Below are 20,145 nucleotides of genomic sequence, written 5' to 3'. Positions count from 1 at the left end.
GAAAATGTGTTTGGTGTTATTTGTTTCTTAATCTAACTGCTGAATCTTAATGGATGTTTTACTTGCACTGATTCTGACGGTAAGTTACTTACATGTCGCAAGGATTGTTACTGAGCACAAATGTATACGCATCTCCCTTTTCATTCCATCTGTTTGACTTACACCCAGGTGGCCAGGTTGCCTTATTACATGAGGTCCCAGAATGGCTGTTCTGTGGCACCTACTTGCACTCAGATTAATTCAGTCACCCTTTCTGTAGCAACATAGTGTTAACAGCACCCTGAAGAGTTTGGAGTCTAGCAGAGATGCTGAAAAAAGCTTTCATGCTTGGGTCAATGGCTGGCTTTCAATTTAACACAAACGGTCGGTATTCCTAATGCATGTCAGCCATGGCATTATTCTTAGCAGCAGATTGTATGATACAACAAATATCTTGTGTGCATTGTATTTCTAGATGTGTGCCACCAAAGTCTGGTGATTAATGATAGGTATGATATTTTTTTCCCTTTTTTCTTTCAAATGTCATACAGAGGAAGAATTATTGAAATGAAATTGTATAGAGTATTATATGCAGTACTTATGTATTATATAATGCACTTGTAATTCTGTTCAGAGAGTTGTTCAGAGCCTTTATCTTCAGAGGCAGGCTATCTCAACCTAACAGAAACACGGCTTTTGTCTTTTGCTTAAAATTAACTGCTGTTATTTTAGACGGGAATTTCCCAAAGGGTGAAAAAGAAATGACTGATATGGAAGAGATTGGACTGCCATTTGTCATAAATGGCGTAGGGTCTCCTGCTTGGGTGGGGGTGGACTAGATGACCTACAAAGTCTCTTCCAACTCGGTTAATCTGTTAGTTACAATTACTATAAAGTTATATACAATTTTCTGTTGTTCAAGAAGCAGTGAACATGTAGGAGCAATAGTAAACTTGTCTACTCTGCAATAGCAACCTATTTGTTGACCAAGAATAGCTATGAAATCCTGAATTGCATAATAAAAATTATATGTAAGATGCTTCCAGATGCTACTTTTATTATGCAATCATCCTGCATTGTTCATTATATTACATAAGATATTCACTCAGACAACTCTGTTTTCCATTGGAATCAATTCCACGTTTCTCTACCATGTTTTTCATTGTTTTATTTCTATTAAAGAGAAAACAGAATGGCTGCCTATCTTTTGAGTGGTAGCTATAGGAACCATTTATCTGGAAGCTCTTCTAACTTGTCCCTCAGGCCCAGCTATTTTTTTTTCTATCCCTGCCATCACATTTCTGGGCACTGTTATTGCTTTTATCTTTCTAAAGTAAAAAAATACGATGTGCTCTGTGAATAGCATATGTAAACCGACTGTGTCAATAGATATATCAGCAAAAGAAGAGAGATGGGGCAGACCGCTCTAAAACTATTTTCTCTCAAGAATTTTATAAAAATGAAAGCAGAAAGTCCCCGAGTGCCTCTTTTAACAAAATATTTTTCTATTGCTTCCTTTTCAAATGTCAAGGACAACTCATATGAAATAAATTGGAGTTCTCCTGGTTCATTCATTACCTATAAGGAGAGAGCAGAGCAATATAGCATTATTAAAAGGTGGCTTCAGAGCCACATGGGAAGCAATCTGAACTCTTCACTATCAGTCAATAGCGGTTTTGGCACTTCCCATTAAACCAGATCTGCTAGCACAAAACCCTGCCCTTGAAGTTGAGACCTCACCTCATAACATAGGGTCAACTGCAACAGTGTCAACTGATTTCTGTATGAATTTGAAGCCATGTCTGTTTATACTCATGGACTCTATTCTTCTGTTCATTACCCAGTGATTTCTTGTCTGTGGTTTTCCCAAATGGACATTACTAGCACCATTAATCAAAAGATGCTGAATGGATTATTCTATGTTTTACTTCTGGAGAAAAAAAATGTTTGAAGAAGTGGTAGGTTAAGACAGGAGGACTACAAAGGAAACTTCTGAACCCCTTGTAAACTTCTATGAATAAAGCAGTTTTAACTGTGGAACACATTCTCCATTTGGAATATTTTTTATCCAGACTTTTTGTTTCGCATCCACATTTGTTTTGAGGGGCTCCTGATTTCCAAAATCCTGTCTCCAGAGATGATGCAACTTCAGGAGATGTGTCCCTTCGGAAATTAAGTGTTGAGATTCTCTGAGCGCAGCTATTCATGAAGTTTACAGCTTATGGATGGGTAGTGTAACCTATGCCTTTTTCAGTGTTTTCACTATAACTTCATTCACAGAATAGCCTGCTCTACTGAAATGATCCAAGGGCAGAATAAGAAACTACAACATGATAAGCAGAGGTGAACCTAAGACAAAGGGTTACTCCATGTAGAGATCATGTAAAAAGACTTTCAGCCTTTTAATAGTTGCGATGAGTGCAATATTAATCTTAAGCTACTGTTGGTTTTGCTTCACTTCATTCAATGCTCATTTATTGTACATGAAATCTGTTCAAAGGACTCAAACCCAAACAGATTTAAAACTGATTATAACCTCATTTACATAAAGATGTAGTACCATCCTATGTTTACTTATAAACAATTCTATTGACTTTATTTGGGTTCTTTCCAAGGTAAGTATGTGTATAAATTGTTCTAGACATCCAACTGATAGATACTTCAGTGCTATTATTCTTTTTAAAAAGATAAGAAAATCTATATTATTATCTTGAAAATGGAAACTACCACGAGTCATATTTTCAAAGCATTAAAAACTCACAGAAAGTTTTAGAAAATGGAATATAGAGATCAATCAAAGTCCAACCATATTATGGATTCATTATTGTTGCAACATGCAAATTGCATATTACTATCTACATACTATCTACTATATAAGTATTACTGCTTCTTAGCCATTATGGTTATGGCCCCTCATAGTGACTAGTAAGTTTAAATATTAGCTTCTCTTTTCTCCCTCCCTTTTTGTAATCCTTCTGTACAAATAGTCCTTGACTTATGACCACAATTGGGACCAAATGTATGTCACTAAGTTATGAGGTTGTTAAGTAAGTGGTGCTCAATTTTATTAAGTAAAATCAGCTTCCCACATTGACTTTGCTTGTCAGAAGCCACTGGGAAGGTTGCAAATGGTGATCATGTGGTACTGGGATGCTGCAACTTTAATTATATGATCTACTTTATTTTCCATGCCTCCAAGCAATCATATAATGTTTGCGGACACTGAAAATTTACAATTATCATATATTGGGTATTCTATAAATGAACATAGTTTCTTAATTTTGCATATTTTATTCCAAGTATATAAGCAATTGGTTCATCTCTAAATTTTGAAAATGTAAAGGCATTTTTTTTAATTGACAAAAATTCTTTAAAATGATTTTTAATGGCACATAAGGAGCATAACTACTATTATTCTCAGATCACATGATTTTTAGTTATGTTTTATTGACTTCCTGAAATAAACTACTGTTTCTTTTACAAGTAGTCCTCATTTAGTGACCACAATTAGGACTGGCAACTCAGTATTTGAGCTGAGGAGTCATTAAAAGAAATTACAACTGAGCATATAATCTTTTTTCAGCTTTCCTTTGCTTTATAGACCTGTGAAGATTGTAAATGCAAGGACTGGTCACAAAGTTACTTTTTCATCACTATCATAACTGCAAATGGTTACTAAACAAGGTAGTATGATTACCTATATGTACAGATTTGTTCAGCCATAATGGCTCAGCAGTTAAAGACACTGAGCTTGAGAGCTAACAGCACAGGTTCAAGACCCCAGTTCCTGGAAATCCGTGAGCTCCTATTACTTGCCCCAGCTCCTACCCACCTCGCAGTTTGAAAACATGCGAATGCAAGTAGATAAATAGGTACCACTTTGGATTAAAAATAGAAGGCATAAAAAAGACAAAAAGAAAAATAGAAACAGAAATAAATAGTAAGAACATTATAAAGAAAAGAAATATGTAAAGAAGTGCCTTTAACCTTTATCACGACAAATATAAGTAATTTTAAACTTAGCACCTTTTCTTATAATACAACATAGATATCTTCTTCTCATATCCCATCTATCAACAAATCCTGTTAAACAAACATTTGTTATGCAGAAAACTGCTGCATAACATTTTGATTACTGAAAAAAAAATACAATGGCCCGCATAAATAAAGATATGAAAAACAGACATAAGTTACCTTTTCTTGATTCTCACTTTGAGATGTTTCTTTGTACCCTAGTGCAACTTATTTTTTTTAACCAAGCAACCATTTCCTTTCCTTCATCGCACAATAAAACAACACACACCAAGTGTTTTACTTACAGCTGATTCAGAAATAGTGATATAGACCAGAGTTACTGTGCTTTTAGTAATACCTTGCTCTGAAATCTATTCCCACTATGCAATGATGGAATCTTAACAAATATTATTATGTATACAGCCTAGTGCTTGCCTTCCTCAGCTGTGACTAGTTTCAATAATGACATGCAAATTAGCCAATTCCCACCCACTACTCTTGAAATATGCACAACATAAAATATCTGCCCATTATCCCTTTGATTAATCTGCCCTTTTAGCTTCACTCCAAGGCTGGGAAAAAGAAACACACATTTGCAACTGAAAAAAATAACAAATCAAAGCATGAAATTACATACAGAAAGTGATCTATTTTCATAGTTATAAATATTTTAGATTTGCACTTAATAAATAATAGCTATTTCTTTTCAAACCGGTTCATATGAAAAAAAATGAAAACCTCTCAACTGTAAAATTTTATTTAAAGCTGAGGTTGATCTAAATGAAAAAATCATATTCGGAAACATTGCTGATTGGGTCATTGTTATAGATGATTTCTTGTTTTGGCTAACCATAAAAATGTAATGTACATATGAAACACAACAATCTGCAACTATTAGGGACAGATTTGAAAAATATTAATGTTTTATTTTTGGACTAAATGAACAGGCCTTTAATAGACTATGTAATCAATCGGTTAATCTAAATTACTGGCTAGATCTGAGTAGATTTGGAATAATTTTGTTGTCCTCTACATGGAAGAAAAATGCCAGAGAGTTGGAAAGATGTCAATATAACAAGGAGAAGATTTGGCTTTAAACTATTGGCTACATGTTTTTCACAATGATTCTAGCTGACTGAAAATAATTTTCAAAGAATTTATTCATGAGAATCAATGTGGGTTCCCCCCCCCCCTTAACCTAGTTAATGGGCAATGTTACAAATGTTGGACATTTTGAAATATTTGGAGCAACTTAATATAAAGCAAGTTGCTTTGATCTTCTTAGATGCACAGAAGGCTTTTGACAATTTGAGCTGGGCTTTTTTGTTCAAGGTTTTAGAAGATATAAAGAAATATTTTTTTCATCTACAAATATTGATATCCTGATCATTAGATTCAAAACTTCCAAAGTAATGACAATATCGTGTATGTATACATTTGATAAATAAATAACAGAACTATTGCAACAATTTAGCAATATTTTATTTAAAAGAAGAACTTCAATTTCTGTACTAGCAGAAGGGGTATTCTCCAGAATTATTTCTTATAATTAGGACTTAGGACCTATCAACTCCAGCCCCAATGTCTAATAGTCAGGGATGGTTGAAAATCCAACTGAATCAGTGAAGCATGATAGATTTCTTGCATCTACTCTATATGTGAAGAAAATAAAATGAGGATTTCTGGGGACAACGTAATTATTAACTGAGTACAGTATTTGCGGGACTATATTTTGAGGACAAAGGTCAAAAATGTTAGGAAAGAAATTCTGCATGCAATTTGGCAGTTGTGTACTTATGTTATAGGATCCAACCTGGGTTGGTCACTGGGACCAGAGGTTTTGTCTTCCGAGCTTTTGGACTTGTGCTGGAGCCCATCTTCAGGGAACTTCTCTCTAGCAGAGTGTGTGTTGTTCTGCATGTAGCATTTATATAGTGCCTGTTGTGAGTGGCTTTTTTATATTATGCATTATTAGATGTATTTAATATTATGTGTTATTGGATGTAACTTTTTATATATGCCAACATTGTTTAAATGTTTAACATTACAAACTGCTATTAATCCGTATATTTGTTTTGTTTGAGTATAAAAACTGGATTCCCTTTCAATGTCAATTTTGTTTTTCCTGCAGCTGTGAATCAACTTGTCTGAATTCCAAACCTTAAATGAATTTGAAGCTATTTGAACTCATTCAAAGGTCACCTCCTTTTTTGCTAGTGCCCCTGCTTGTGCATCAGGGGTGGGTTTCTCGCCCTGTTCCAACCGGTTCGGTTGGAACGGGGCCGTCGTCGTCCTTGTGCACACGTGCAATGCACGCATGCGTACTAGCGTCTGCGCAACGCTCCAGCTGCTCCTGGAGGATCGTGCAGGCGCTGTATGCATCCTGTGCATGCGTAGAAGCGCAGAACTCGTCAAAACTGGGTAAGGACCGCGGGCGGGCAGGCGCACCCTTCGCCGTTCCCAGAAGTTACTTACTTCCGGGTTCGCCGACCAACCGGTTCGCAGGGACCGCCGCTAACCGGTTGAAACCCACCCCTGTTGTGCATGTACATTCCCCTTAGAAAAGCAGGAGAAGAGAGGTGGTATTCAGCCTGATCTCTCTGGTTTGTGCAAACGGGTAGCGGCAGCTGCAGTAGGCTCCGCCCACCTGCCCCAACGTAATGCGTGAGCAATGTGCATGCGCAGAAGGTGGTGCACATGTGCAGACGCAGCACATGTACTCACATTTGCGAACCGGTAGGGAAGGTAAGTAAATCCCACCGCTGAGGAGGAACTTTCAAAGCAGCTATGTGAAGCCCAGAGGTCATGACTACTTTAATACTTTGATGAGCATACTTCGCTTCTGCCAGCACACTTTGCAAAACATCCCTTCTGAATTCTTTATGTAACACTATGTCACCATATATATTTTCCAGCGCCTCCTCCTCCTATTACTTATAAACCACTGAAATTGATTTATGGAAAAATAGCAGATTGAGTTCTCTGATAGATTTGGTTATTAAACTTAAAAAATAGGCAAAGTGCAAAGACCTACAAGTGTCCCTGCAGTTTGCTTTCACCAAGAAACTGATAGGAAAGGTGCGGGGGGGGGGGAGCCTTGGGCTTAACAAACAAAAACCTGGACAAAATGTACAGAAATTAAGAAAATATGAAATTTGAATAGTGAACAAAGAGGCCCTTATTTAAAACTGTGTTAACTACAGCCTGGAAAAATACTTGGCCTTTTCTAATATTTCCTACTTTCCCAGAAGTTATGAGATATGTCCCTTGTGGTCAAATTTCAAACAAAGTGGAGATTTTGCTAAATGGCTTCTTATGGGCCTATCAAGTAACACCTACATTCTGGAAAACAATCACCCCTATATGATGCCTCAGATGAAAGGGGTTCTGAGGTAGCGGCTGCTTTAATTTAGTTCATTTTCAGTATGGGCTCTTTTTACAACGCAAAACCAAATTTGGGAAGTCATCAAAGCAGACTGCAATATGTGAACATCAGCAGTAATTTAATTCTGTTTGTCTCTCTTAAGGGGGTGGGGGGCTGGTGACAATCATTCTACCTGTGTGGGTTTTTTGAGAGGGCGGGCATATTCTCCCATATTACAGAGAACTGAACTTTATCCAATCCCTCAAGGCTGCTGCATGCAACACCATCCTGCAGTTTCCACAGATCAGTCAGGCCGGCAGGTGTCGCCCCCCCTCCCCAACTGACTAACTGGTAGGCTTCTGAATCTAACTGTGTCTCTCTGGGGGCTAAGGCTGTGGCAGAGGTTTTTTTTTTTGATAGTTTTCCAAGTAGAAGATAAAAACTTTAATCAATTCGCAGACAAAATAGCTCTCAGTTCTGGTTTCTCTACACGCCTTTGACCCTCATTGTATTATTTCCACCCATTTTATTTGTATTCACATTAGACATGCATTTCTCAGAGCAGTGGGGAATAGATCGGGGGTGGGTGGGGTGGGGGAGATGCCATAAAGTTATTTTATTTTTGCAAAGAAGGAAACAAAGACATTTTTTTTTTATTAATTCACAGCCAGATACGTGGGATTTGTGCAGGAGTGTGTTGACCTGTGGACGGTGCCAAAGAGATGCAATTTGTGTATAGAAGGGAAAGGCTGATTGCTTGGTTTCCTCAGGAATGAAACATTAATTAATATGTAGACAGTTATGCCCCCAATTGAATCGGTGTAAATGTTAACATAGATCAGAGAATGGAAAGAGAAGTGGAAAGAATTCTGAGTCTTGTGGAGTCTCTCTTTTTCCGCTGATTGCTCTCTGATTCCCACTTGGTTGGAGATACTAAAAACAGAGTGTAGAAAGAACCATCAGTTATCTCTGCCTGGAGGGTGTGGAGGGAAGACCAGTGCTGCCCACCATCTTCTCCCCAGTTTTTACTGCCTCTTGCATTTACTGCCCCTTGCGTTAACTAATTAACGTGAAATGGATTATTAGTGAAAATAAGGTGAACACAGGAAGCATAGCCAGATGAATATTGCAATAGGTTAACTGTTTCAAATGGGAAACAAAAAAACTTTTGTTAAAGGCTTTGTTAAATAGCTGGTTTTGAAGATAACTTTCAGCATATTATGCCCCTGCAGCCTGTAATCATGTAATATTTCTGTCATGTTGGAACTGAAGCGTTCATCATTTTGTCAGCTCTGCTTGTAAAGCAGAGAATTACCTTCACAGGCTTCTTGAGATTTATGCTTTTAATTACCTCGTATCTGCTTCAATACCTTCCAAACTTAAAGAATCAATATAAATAGACTTTTTGAGGAAGGGGGCACATTTGACAAAAATCCAGCTACACAACTGACAGACATTTGACATTATTTGACATTATTGATTCTTTTCCGGGGTTTTAGTACCAGCTGACATTTAGTAGTAGTAGCTGCTGCTGTTTAAATCTAGCTATTAGAAATATCCATAATGAATATCCATAAATTAACAATTTGTAACAATTGTTGGAATATTAAACTATTGTTCCATTGTTTTAAAGTCTCCTCCATATGCATTATTTAGTACTGAGCCTCAACTTAGGGGTAGGTCAAGGGTTCCCAATCTTTTCAAGTTCCGAATATTAGTTTACAAAGAAGAGTCATGGAACACCTGATCAAGATGCAAAGCAAATTAGTAGTTATGAGTGATTATGTGAGTTATGAGTTGAGCTGAGGTGGCGCAGTGGTTAAATGCAGCACTGCAGGCTACTTCAGCTGACTGCAGTTCTGCAGTTCGGCTGTTCAAATTTCACCGGCTCAGGGTTGACTCAGCCTTCCATCCTTCCGAGGTGGGTAAAATGGGGACCTGGATTGTTGTTGGGGGCAATATGCTGACTCTGTAAACCGCTTAGAGAGGGCTGAAAGCCCTATGAAGTGGTATATAAGTCTAACTGCTATTGCTATTGCTATTTAAAAAAATGGGGAACCTTACAAAGTTCTTATTGAATCCTTGGATTCCAGTTAACATAATTTGAAAATCACTGGGAATGAGACTCCTAATCACTTTGTTTCAATCTTAGATGCTAGATATCTTTCTTAAGCCCCGTTACATGTAATGCTACATGCACACGTATTAGTACACAGCTATATGCACACCTATGCACACCTATTAGTACACAGTTGATATTGTCAGCTTTGCCTGCACCAGACATCTTTTAGGAAGGTAGAGTGCCAAACTGAGGTATCCTGGGATTCCTTCTTTAAAGTCTGATTGGCATTTTCATCCCATTCATCTGCTTAGTGAGTGTATAAGCAAAAGAATTTGTGGACTGCAATGAGTTATATTTTTCCATTACTTGACATTATAGAGGTGTTTCAGGGCCATTTGGTTTTCGACAAAACAGCTGGTGCAGAGCATAACTGTCATATGGCAGATGGTAATAAAGCTGTACATTATTGAAATTGAGCTAGTTGTGATTGTTTTCTCCTCTGTTTTTATTTGAACTACTCTGTTGGTGAACACAGAAAAAGCATAGACACATAACACAGGTTTGAGTAAAGTCTGCTGTTTAGAGTAAAATCTCTCAAAATAGAACACAAAAGATTAAAGGTTTTCTCCACATTTTAAGTATTAGTTCAGATCTAAGAATTGGGTTTAGCTCCCACTGTTTGCATGGACAAATGTCCTTTAGCTCAATCTATTTCTGGTGACAATCAGCAGCAATTCCATGAATGTTCCAGCAATACTGTCCATCCATTGTCTCATTCATTCATTCATTCCCTGCCTTATTTTCATAAATAACTCAGGATGGCAAATATAGCTAGTACTCCTTCCTCCTTCTATTTTCTCCACAACAACTCTGTGAAGTAAGCTGAGGGAGAATGGTTACCCCGAAATAATCCAGCTGGTTTTCATGCCTAAGGCAGAACTAAAAGTCACAGTCTTTCTGTGTTGGTTTGTTTTTAATCAGAGCAACCTGGTGTACCCAAATATGGGACGGAGCATACTGCTTCCACTTTGGGTAGTCTAGATTGACCTATTTTTTTTAAAAAACACCACTTAATCTCTCCCCTGGTATAGCCAACAATCTGGGCAAGCCTGTGGCTTAGAGGTTAATACACCTACCAATCTGAAAGTAGACAGGGTTTGAATCCCAGAAGGGTATCGCTACCTGATGAGAGTTAAATAGCTTGAAATCAATTTATACTAGTCTTACCGCTTCCGCAAGCCTCCACGACACTCCAGCTGCTCAGCAGAGCATCGCGCAGGCGCTGTAAGCGCTATGTGCATGCACAGAAGCACCGAAGACTTAAAAGACCAGTAAGGAGCTCGGGCGGGTGGACCCTCCGGAGCACTGTACCGGAACAGTATCCAGTGCTCCAGGCAAGCTCCGGTACACCCATACTGGGGCATACCGCCTGCAACCCACCACTGATATTAGTGTCCCTTTATTTTTTTGTTAGTAAAATAAATTTAACTCACAGTCTTATGGTTTCTAGGCCAGCACCTTCACCATTACACTAAATTGATTCTCCTATATCCCCCAACTTGCCAAACATAGTTTTTTTCTCCTAGGCAATCATATCCTCACATACTATTTCCTATTTCCTTTTCAATTTTTGCTTCTTAATCTCTAGATACCTATCAGTATTTTTTTCTTCCAGAACCAGTTGATTGGTTTTTCTTGTAGTTCATAGCATTCCTAGGAACCCATTCAAATATTTTAATATTTAACAGTAACCTAGATTTTTCGCTTTCCATTTTTACTTTCATAATGAGCTGAGTCTTTGCTTGTGGCCTAATCCTAGCTGCTTTTTTATTTCAAAGAGAGTAGCTTCTTGAGGAACAATAATGTGTTCTGATGTAGGTACACACTAAGGTCAAGTAGTGCAAATGGGATATTAGAATGCCAGAAACAGAAGAACCTAGAATCACAGAAAGATTTGGACTAGATAAACATAGTAACGCAGGAGGTGAGTTAATAGAGTTTTATATAGCAAATTATTTCTTCCTTGCCAAGCACTCTTACTTCAGGCTATTTAAAAGTAGTCCTTGCACCTGAATATAACTAGATGGACAACATCACAATGAAATTAATTATACAATAGGAAACAGGAGTTTAAATAGTGCAAGTTGATCAGCCAGGAGATTTCTACGTGCAGATTATGGAACAGATCAGTGGGCTGTTTGGACTTAGTGTGCTATATTCTGATGAGAACTGTACAATAGCTCCGCTGTGGTCAATAAAGGAAATTTCTTAATTAAATTATTTTGTAATCTCCATTATCCATGTTCTTTATCTCATTTTGGTGTGTCTTTGTCCGTTGCGTTGATTTTTCTCTTATCACTCGCACAATTCTATTCTTCATTGTAAGACATAGCACAAAACATTGCTTGTATGACAAACTGGTACAATGGATTGGTGAGGGGCATGTTCTCTTGTATCGCTTTTCTTTGATATAGGCATTTATACCAATCTTTCCCAATTTCTAAAATATAGGTTTTGCTGTATATATCTATGGATATTAAAGTGTTAGCACTCAAGCTGCTTCTTTCCCGGCAGCTTGAAAGAGTTCAATGTTTGTTGGATTTGTCTCTCTGCTTTTTTTGTTTTGAGAACTGTGCTCTATCAGAAAGTCCATTATTAGAATATGCCTCATGTTCTACTGAAATCAGTTTAATTCATTCATTCACTCACTCACTCACTCACTCACTCACTCACTCAAAGTTTCTGTCATTTAGCTTTGTTAGATCTCTTTTATGACTACACTAACTTAGCCACACATTTCCCTCTAATTCTTCTAAAATTATCTCATTTTCCTTTCTTGTTATTTTTTACCTATTTGCTAGAATTCTTTATTGATATATCTTTTATTGTCCTTTCTTGCTTGATGTTAAAAATCTGCATTCTGTCATCCTGCATCCTTCTTGCTGCCCAAGGCTTTCGTCTTTTATTTTTCTCTGGTTTTTATGATAGCTTGTTCTGAAAATTACTTGGTTCTTTTTTTCTTTGAACTTTTATTCCGTCCCCATCCTTCTTATCTGCCCATGGGCTTCTTAGTTTCTTCTTTGCATAAATTAAAAACCTTCAATCTGTGCATTACATTGATTTGATATTCTGACTAAATGCCCTCCAAGTTAAATCCTGCTGGCACAGCTACTGTCTTTAATTTTCTACGTTTAACTGTTGCTTTTGACACCAATAATTCATGGTCTGTTCCAGGGGTGGGTTCCAGCAGGCACTACTGCCGGTTTGCTCGTGGGCACGCAGCACGCAGTGCAATAAAAGTTGTTCTGCGCATGCACAGAAGTGAAAAACAAGATTGTGGCACCCATGGCACCGCACGGAGAACTGTTTCAGGGGTGTGGCAGGCGTGGGTTGCTGCCGGTTCCAGTGACCCAGGCTGCCAAACCACTACCGGTTTGGCTGAACCAGTCCAAACAGCCTACTGATCTGTTCCATAATCTGCACCTAGAAATTTCCTGGATGATCAACTTGCACTATTTAAACTCCTGTTTCCTATAACATAGTTAATTTCATTGTGATGTTGTCCATCTAGTTATATTCAGGTGTAAGGACTACTTTTAAATAGCCTGAAGTAGTAAAGCTTGGCAAGGAAGAAATAATTTGCTATATAAAACTCTACTAACTTACCTCCTGCCTTACTATGTTTATCTAGTCCAAATCTTTCTGTGATTCTAGATTCTTCTGTTTCTGGCATTCTAATATCCCATTTGCACTACTTTTTTTTGCCAGTTGTTGCCTTTATCACCACTAAATCACAGAATCTCTCAGTATTTTTCTCCATCGTGTCTGTAGCAGAGATAAATTTGTATAATAATCAAAGTGGCCATTCACTTATTTTCTAGATATGATCTTGTTTATGGAATTATAAAATCTGAAACTTATTTAAAGAGTAACTGACACCAAATCAATTAAATTAGTTGTAAGTTATGCTTTTTTCATTTTGCAATGTAAGCAAGAACATAAACATTTACTTTTAAAAACAGCATGCTAACACAACAAACGTAAAAGAGAAAACTTACACAATACCAAGATATATTTATATAGCCATCTATCAAAACTTGATTAAATAGAATGAATTGCAATTAAAAAAATATATCTTTCCTACATATCCTCTCCTGATGGGACTTCACTTGTTCTGGTCCCAATACCAAGGGAATAATTAATTATTATTATTTTATATTTAATTATATTTAATTATTAATAGAAGTCAGCAAAGGTTTGTTAAAAACAGCCCATGCCAAACAAATCTTATTACCTTCTTTGATAAAGTGACTAAATTTTTGGGCCAAGGAAATACTGTAGTTACAATGTACTTAGATTTCAGTACAGTGCTTGATAAAGTAAGTCATATCCTACTTCTTCATAAGATGGAACAATACAGGATAGGCAATACCACTACCAGATGGATCTGTAGTTGATTAAACACCTGTGTTCTGTAGCATTCCATGAAACTCAAGATTCAGAAGGATCTTCGTAGACTTGGACCCTAACCAACAATATGTAATGTTCTGCACTTAGAAAAAAACAGATGCACAGATACAGAACAGCAGTATCTGGCTTAATAGGATCAACTCTAAGAGGTTCTAGGTGTCCTGGTGGACCCCCACTTGAGTGTGCTACAACTGGCAAAAAAGTCAACATATTCCTAGGCTGCCTCAACAGAATAGCATCAAGATCAAGGTAAATGACAGCACTGCACCATACCACACTGGTGAGACCACCTTTGGAATGCATCATGCAAAAAAAAGGTCATAACAATATAAAAAAAAAAGATGCTGAGCCCCCAAAAGAGGAAATAGATGATAAAGGAGGTTAAATCTATGAAAGGGGCCAGGTATGTTTAGCTAAACAAAGAGATGGGAGGTATAATTGTCTTCCTATAGTTGAAGAGCTATTACAGAAAACTGACTTTCAATTTATTCTTCATAGCACTTGAGGTTAGGGCAAGAAGTAATGGGTGAAACCATCAGATCCAATCCAAAATAAAATAGTCTCCCACCCAAATTTGTGGGTAGTCCATCACTGGAGATTTTCAAGAAAATATTGGACAACTATTTGTCCAAGATAGTATGAAGATTCCCACCTTAAGTAGGGGATTGGACTAGAAGACCTCCAAGATCCAGATTTTATTTATTCTATGAATAGTCCATGTTTATAAAACCTTTCTACAGGTCAACAGGGTTGGGGCCATCAAAAACATGTTAAACATTTTTGTTGTTATTATTTTTGTTGTGTTAGTTGTCTAGAGTAGATCAGGAGTAGAAAGGACTATGAAGGGTTTGGTAGAAAAACATTAATAAGGAGAATGATACAATATGAAAAACATTGATCCTGCATAAAATATTATGATATTGTGATGATCAACGGCCATTTGATGTGCCCTGATTTTCATATTGCATCCAACCTTAAAGCTTTTTCACCATGTTTGCACAATTATGGCACAATTACCCCTTGTTATTAAAATATTAAAAATAAGTTAATATTAACATTGAATAACATAAGCTTATTTTCATTCCATTTTAATTGAAATTTTGTTGTTAGAAATGATCCCATGAAGTCGTATGGCAGGATACAGATAGTCCTTGACTTACAATCATTTAGTTAGTGACTGAAGTTACAAAACCGTTTTTCACACTTATGATCTTTGCACATCCTCATGGTCACATGATCAAAATTCAGATGCTATACATACATACATGTGTGTGTATGTATATGTGTATATGTATATGTATATGTATGTATGTATGCTTAACAGCTGTGGCAAGAAAGACGGTAAAACAGGACAACACTCAGTTAACAACTGTCTTACTTAGACAGTGGAAATTTTGGGCTCAATTGTGGTTGTAAATCAAGGACTACCTGTATAAACCTAAGTCTTAACATAATTCATTATAGAATATAATAAAAAATATGGTTTGAGCTATAATATTAGGAGAATCCACAATGAGCACAGCATATGTAAAAATCTGAAATTCTGTTCCGAAACCCGGGACAAAATATGAAATCCTAATCCTGTTACTGTATGTAAGTAGACAGCACTGCATTTAGCATAGCTTGTCAATCATTTTTAAAATCTTGGAATAGTGTTGCTTTATAATGAAGCACTGTGGCTTCCAGTGAAGTTGTTCACAAAAATGAAACAAAACAAAACAAAACAAACAAACACACTGGGTTTCTTTGTTTGGCATTCTTGGGAAACCTAGTACATATTACAGAGTGATCCGAGATATCAAACACTCATAGACAGGAATATCTTGAACTATTTCTGGTTTGGAAGATGCTGTCAACCCACCCTTAGAATACTGCTGTGTTGTTCTGTGCAGGGAAATAGAATGATCAGGTATTCTTCACACCTTTGTCCGCTAGTCAAACATATCTGGAAGAGATATGTATCTGAAATCATTTGCTGAACAAAATGTCAAGCCTTTCTTTAAAAAGAAAGGGAAAAAAAGCATAAACAACATGGCTGCCTCATAAAATTTTTAACATCCCTCACACTTTGATTTTTTTGGTCAATTATTTTTCCATTATTTACTGTACAGAAAACCTTCTGTTTTCTCATTTTTAGGGGGGCTTTTCTCCTTGATTCCCTCAAAGGTCTAAGAGTTGGTTACTCCGGTCATCTCAACTTTTAATTCATAACTGTGACTGTATAGAGCTACATTCTAGTTCTTTTTCTCACTTTTCATATCTGTATTAATGTAGTAAACAGTATTAATGGCAATCTCAGTAAGAAGCCTAGTGCTGTTTTATATGTAGTACACAAGGTAATTAATTGCCAGGAGGCTAACTGCTGAAAGAAAATTTTAATTAGATGGAAACCTTTTTTGTACTTTTAAAATACTTCCTTTACAGCAACAGAACACATTAGAATTTCCTCTGGGCTCTATTGTAGAAGTTATGTTTAGATGTTTATATAAGTTATTCCTTCCAATATGATATCAGCCACACACGTTCAAAGTACAACTCTTATTTTGGCTGATGCAAATGTTTGAATTAGAGATGGGCAATCTTTTTTTGGTCTAAAGTCTGATTCAGCCTCATTGTGGCATGCTGAGGCTGCATTCCAATAGTGAGCAGGGTGAAACCTACATTAATATTCAATAAATTAAATGCATGAATAAATACATTAAAAATTCTGCTTCTAAATGCAATCAACCAGCCACATGTTTTTAAAAAGTCTAGAAAAAGATCACAAACATCTTAGATTCATTCAAAATATATATTTTTTTATCTTTGCATTCTTGAGCAAAATGAATTTTGCACTGCATATCTCTCTCTCTCTCTCTCTCTCTCTCACACACACACACACACACACACACACACACACACACCTAGCTGTATTTCAGAAGAAGAAAGGAAGAGCTTTATGTTTATCTAGATGTCATAATTTCTGATTGACTAATATCTGAAGTAAGAGAAATTTTGGATACGCTACCAAAACAAAAAATATCATGCACATATTCATATTATGTCAAATCATATTTTCTGCTATTAAAGCCATTCTAGCACCATGTGAATCCATCCTTGTTTAGAGTTAGCATCCTACATAAAGATATAGGAAAAATTATTCCCCAAATGTATGTAGCCAACCCCACCCTCCTGCCAGCCATATCTGCAATAAGAAAGAATCATCAAGTCCATAAGAATTAGTGTGAGCAGAAATACTGCGCAAACCAAGGGTTAAGTGGAGATGCAGATGGAGAAGAAACCTAAGGCAGCTCAGTGATTATTCTCAGTGGGCACTTGCTACGGTAAATATTACAGGACAGCAGGAAATAGAAGATGAATGAAATGGATTTGGGATAGATACCATCAATGTAAATTGTTCTAAACTTGACTGTAAAATTTCTGTAAGATTTCTGTAATAGAATTGTCAAAGTCTGGAATGCTCTACCTGATCCAGTTGTCTCAGCTACCAATTTTCACAGTTTCAGTCACAAATTGACTTCCGTGGACCTTACTTCATACTTAAGTGGTCAGTAGAAAGGCCGTCCATAAGTGCACTAACGTGCCTAGCGTCCCTGTCATTGTATTTTTTTCTTTTATTCTTGCTCTCGTTTTGGTTTGACAAATTCTAATAAATAGATAAATAAATAAAATAAATGTTGATGAATAACGACCCCCATCTTCCCTGCGTAGAATGGCCATGGTGAAAAATGTAGGACCCAGAAGTTCAACAAATTTGCAATGCTACAGATTTCCCACCAGGAATGGAATTACAGGTAGGTGGCAATCAGGGTGACTTCAAATAATATAATATTCAGTTTACTGTGAATTGTAAATAGATACCAAGTTGTGTTTAATGCATCTGAAAATTCAGTTAACGTCTGCATAGCACATGCAGAATTGAGGCAAGCGCATGCACGGTTTTAGATACTACTAATCTTTATATGTATAAAATGGAGAAAAAGAAAGATTCTGTTAGAGTACAAGCTTAGAATGAAGAGGTTTATTACTTTACAACAAAAATTGATGTAATTAAACAACATGAACATGGTCCAGGAGAAGCAATAATAGGACAAGATGTTGAAATGTCTAAATAAATGGTAGAAATTTTGGGTTATATTTTGCTTTATACAATTACTCTGTTTAATTTAATTTAGAAATTTAAATTAGAAGTACATACTTTTTAATCATTACTGTAATATTCTACTAGTATATGTATAAAATATTATGTTTACATTTTTTACTACCTATTATTGAACTGGAAACAATTGCCATATTTTCCATAGAAATATTACTTCAAGTAGTACAGATTTGAATAATGTGACCTTTTCATGGGATTCATTAACCCACTATTATTTTCAAGATGTACTTTTGGATATTTATTGGTAGTGTTATTGTTAAAGTAAAAGCCAAATATAAAGATAGAACTTTGTTCATAAAACATATTTTTAAAATATTTTTTTTCATTTTTTCATTATGTTTATTTGGATAGCATGTAATAAACAAAACAATATTTTGATTACTTCACCTTGCCTATTTACACAGGAGCAAAGCTGAAGTCAAAAGGACTTACTGTAGAATAAACATATTTTGAATTGTACTGCTAGCAAAATTATCTACTGTATTTAATTAAAAATCATTCTGCACTGATTCCCTGACTATTTGTCTTATAAACACATTCTTACTACAGCATTTCTGCCTGCAATTTCAAACTGACTAAAGTAGGTAGGAAAATGTATTGATTGTTAGTAAATTTTTCTTACTATACATGAAAGATTCATCTGTTCATGTTTTTTTTATTAGCAGTTTTTTAAAATTATTTTTCCCTTCTACATCACCTTACAGTCATTACATCAACATTGTTATGTCATCATACCTGTACATGTATATAATATTTCGCTTCTATGTTTACACACCTTTATACACAGTTCTATATATATTTACATATATTGTTTTTTTGGCTTAATTAATTTTATTTTTGTTTTGCAGCCATTTGTACCAATTGTTCCAAATTTCATAATATTCCGACTCATCTGTTCATGTTAATGTAGTCTGATAAATCTAGCATCTGGCACATACTGGAAGGACTACCGAATTTATTTTTAAAATGTTTTTTTTTTAATCTACTGGTATATGAATCAGTTTGGTATAATGGTTGAAATACCAGGATAGAAACCAGGATATTGGGAGCCTGGGGCACAAAACCAGTTGGGTGACCTCGGAGCACACCACCTCTGAAAACTTTGCCAAAAAAACTGCAGGGACTTATCTAGGCCAGTCACTAGGAGTCAATAGAATAACGGAGTTGGAAGGGACTCTGGAAGTCTTCTGATCCAACCCCTTGCTCAGGCAGGAAACTCTATGCCATTTCAGAAAAACGATTGTCCAATCTCTTCTTTTAAAAGTCCAGTGTTGAAGCATCCACAACTTCTGGAGGCAAGTCGTTTCACTGATTAATTGTTGTAGCTGTCAGGAAATTTCTCCTGACACTTCCTCCAACTCTGTTATTCTAGGTTGTTTCCTTGATTAGTTTCCACCCACTGCTTCTTGTCCTGCCTTCAGATGCTTTGGAGAATAGGTTGATCCTCTCTTCTCTATGGCAGCCCCTTAGATATTGGAACACTGCTGTCATGTCACCCCTAGTCTTTTTTTCATTAAACTAGACATACCCAGATCCAGCAACTGTTCTTTATATGTTTTAGCTGCAGCTACCTTGACTCACCTTCCTTCCTTCCTTCCTTCCTTCCTTCCTTCCTTCCTTCCTTCCTTCCTTCCTTCCTTCCTTCCTTCCTTCCTTCCTGCTTGCCTGCTTGCCAACACACAACACACACACAAAGCATACACTGAGCAGTAATCAAAAATACTCACATCAGAATTAAACGAAGTTGACACACATTGCAGGAAATGACTTGTTTCTTCTTTAGAGGGAGTGACACGCCAAATGTGTGGTTTATGACAGCTTTTTGCACTGGGTCCATCTAGGAAACGAATAATAGCATATTGATATTACAAAAAAAATTGTTTCTGAGAAATGTATGTTTTTAAAGAAAGCTCTAAATCGGAAAACTAATGACTGCAGTGAACTTACTTATTTGATTTTCTATTTGGCTTTTCTGCGGTGGCAAGTTCAAAGCAGCTTATTAAGTTTTTCTGCTGCTTTACCATTTGTGCTAAAGAAAATTAGTTCTCATAAGAAATATTTATCACATGGCATTACTATAATCCCTTCCTGACCTGC

At 36.4% G+C, this 20,145-nt stretch overlaps 1 protein-coding gene across 1 annotated transcript in view; it reads right to left on the bottom strand.

Annotated features, from left to right (window-relative positions):
- Positions 1–20,145, bottom strand: part of ZNF385B (zinc finger protein 385B) — a 239,539-nt gene that overhangs the window by 36,652 nt on the left and 182,742 nt on the right. Inside the window, exons 4-5 of the mRNA XM_032211549.1 lie at positions 19,789–19,885; positions 6,858–6,871 (exon numbers count right to left, since the gene is read on the bottom strand). Of these exons, the coding sequence (XP_032067440.1) occupies positions 6,858–6,871; positions 19,789–19,885 (111 nt within the window). The remainder of the gene's footprint in view (positions 1–6,857; positions 6,872–19,788; positions 19,886–20,145) is intronic.

The sequence above is a fragment of the Thamnophis elegans genome, chromosome 1 (assembly GCF_009769535.1).
Source record: "Thamnophis elegans isolate rThaEle1 chromosome 1, rThaEle1.pri, whole genome shotgun sequence".
In the NCBI taxonomy this organism is placed as follows: Eukaryota; Metazoa; Chordata; class Lepidosauria; order Squamata; family Colubridae; genus Thamnophis; species Thamnophis elegans.
Note: the sequence above shows the minus strand (reverse complement) of the source record. Positions and strands in the feature narration are given on the sequence as shown.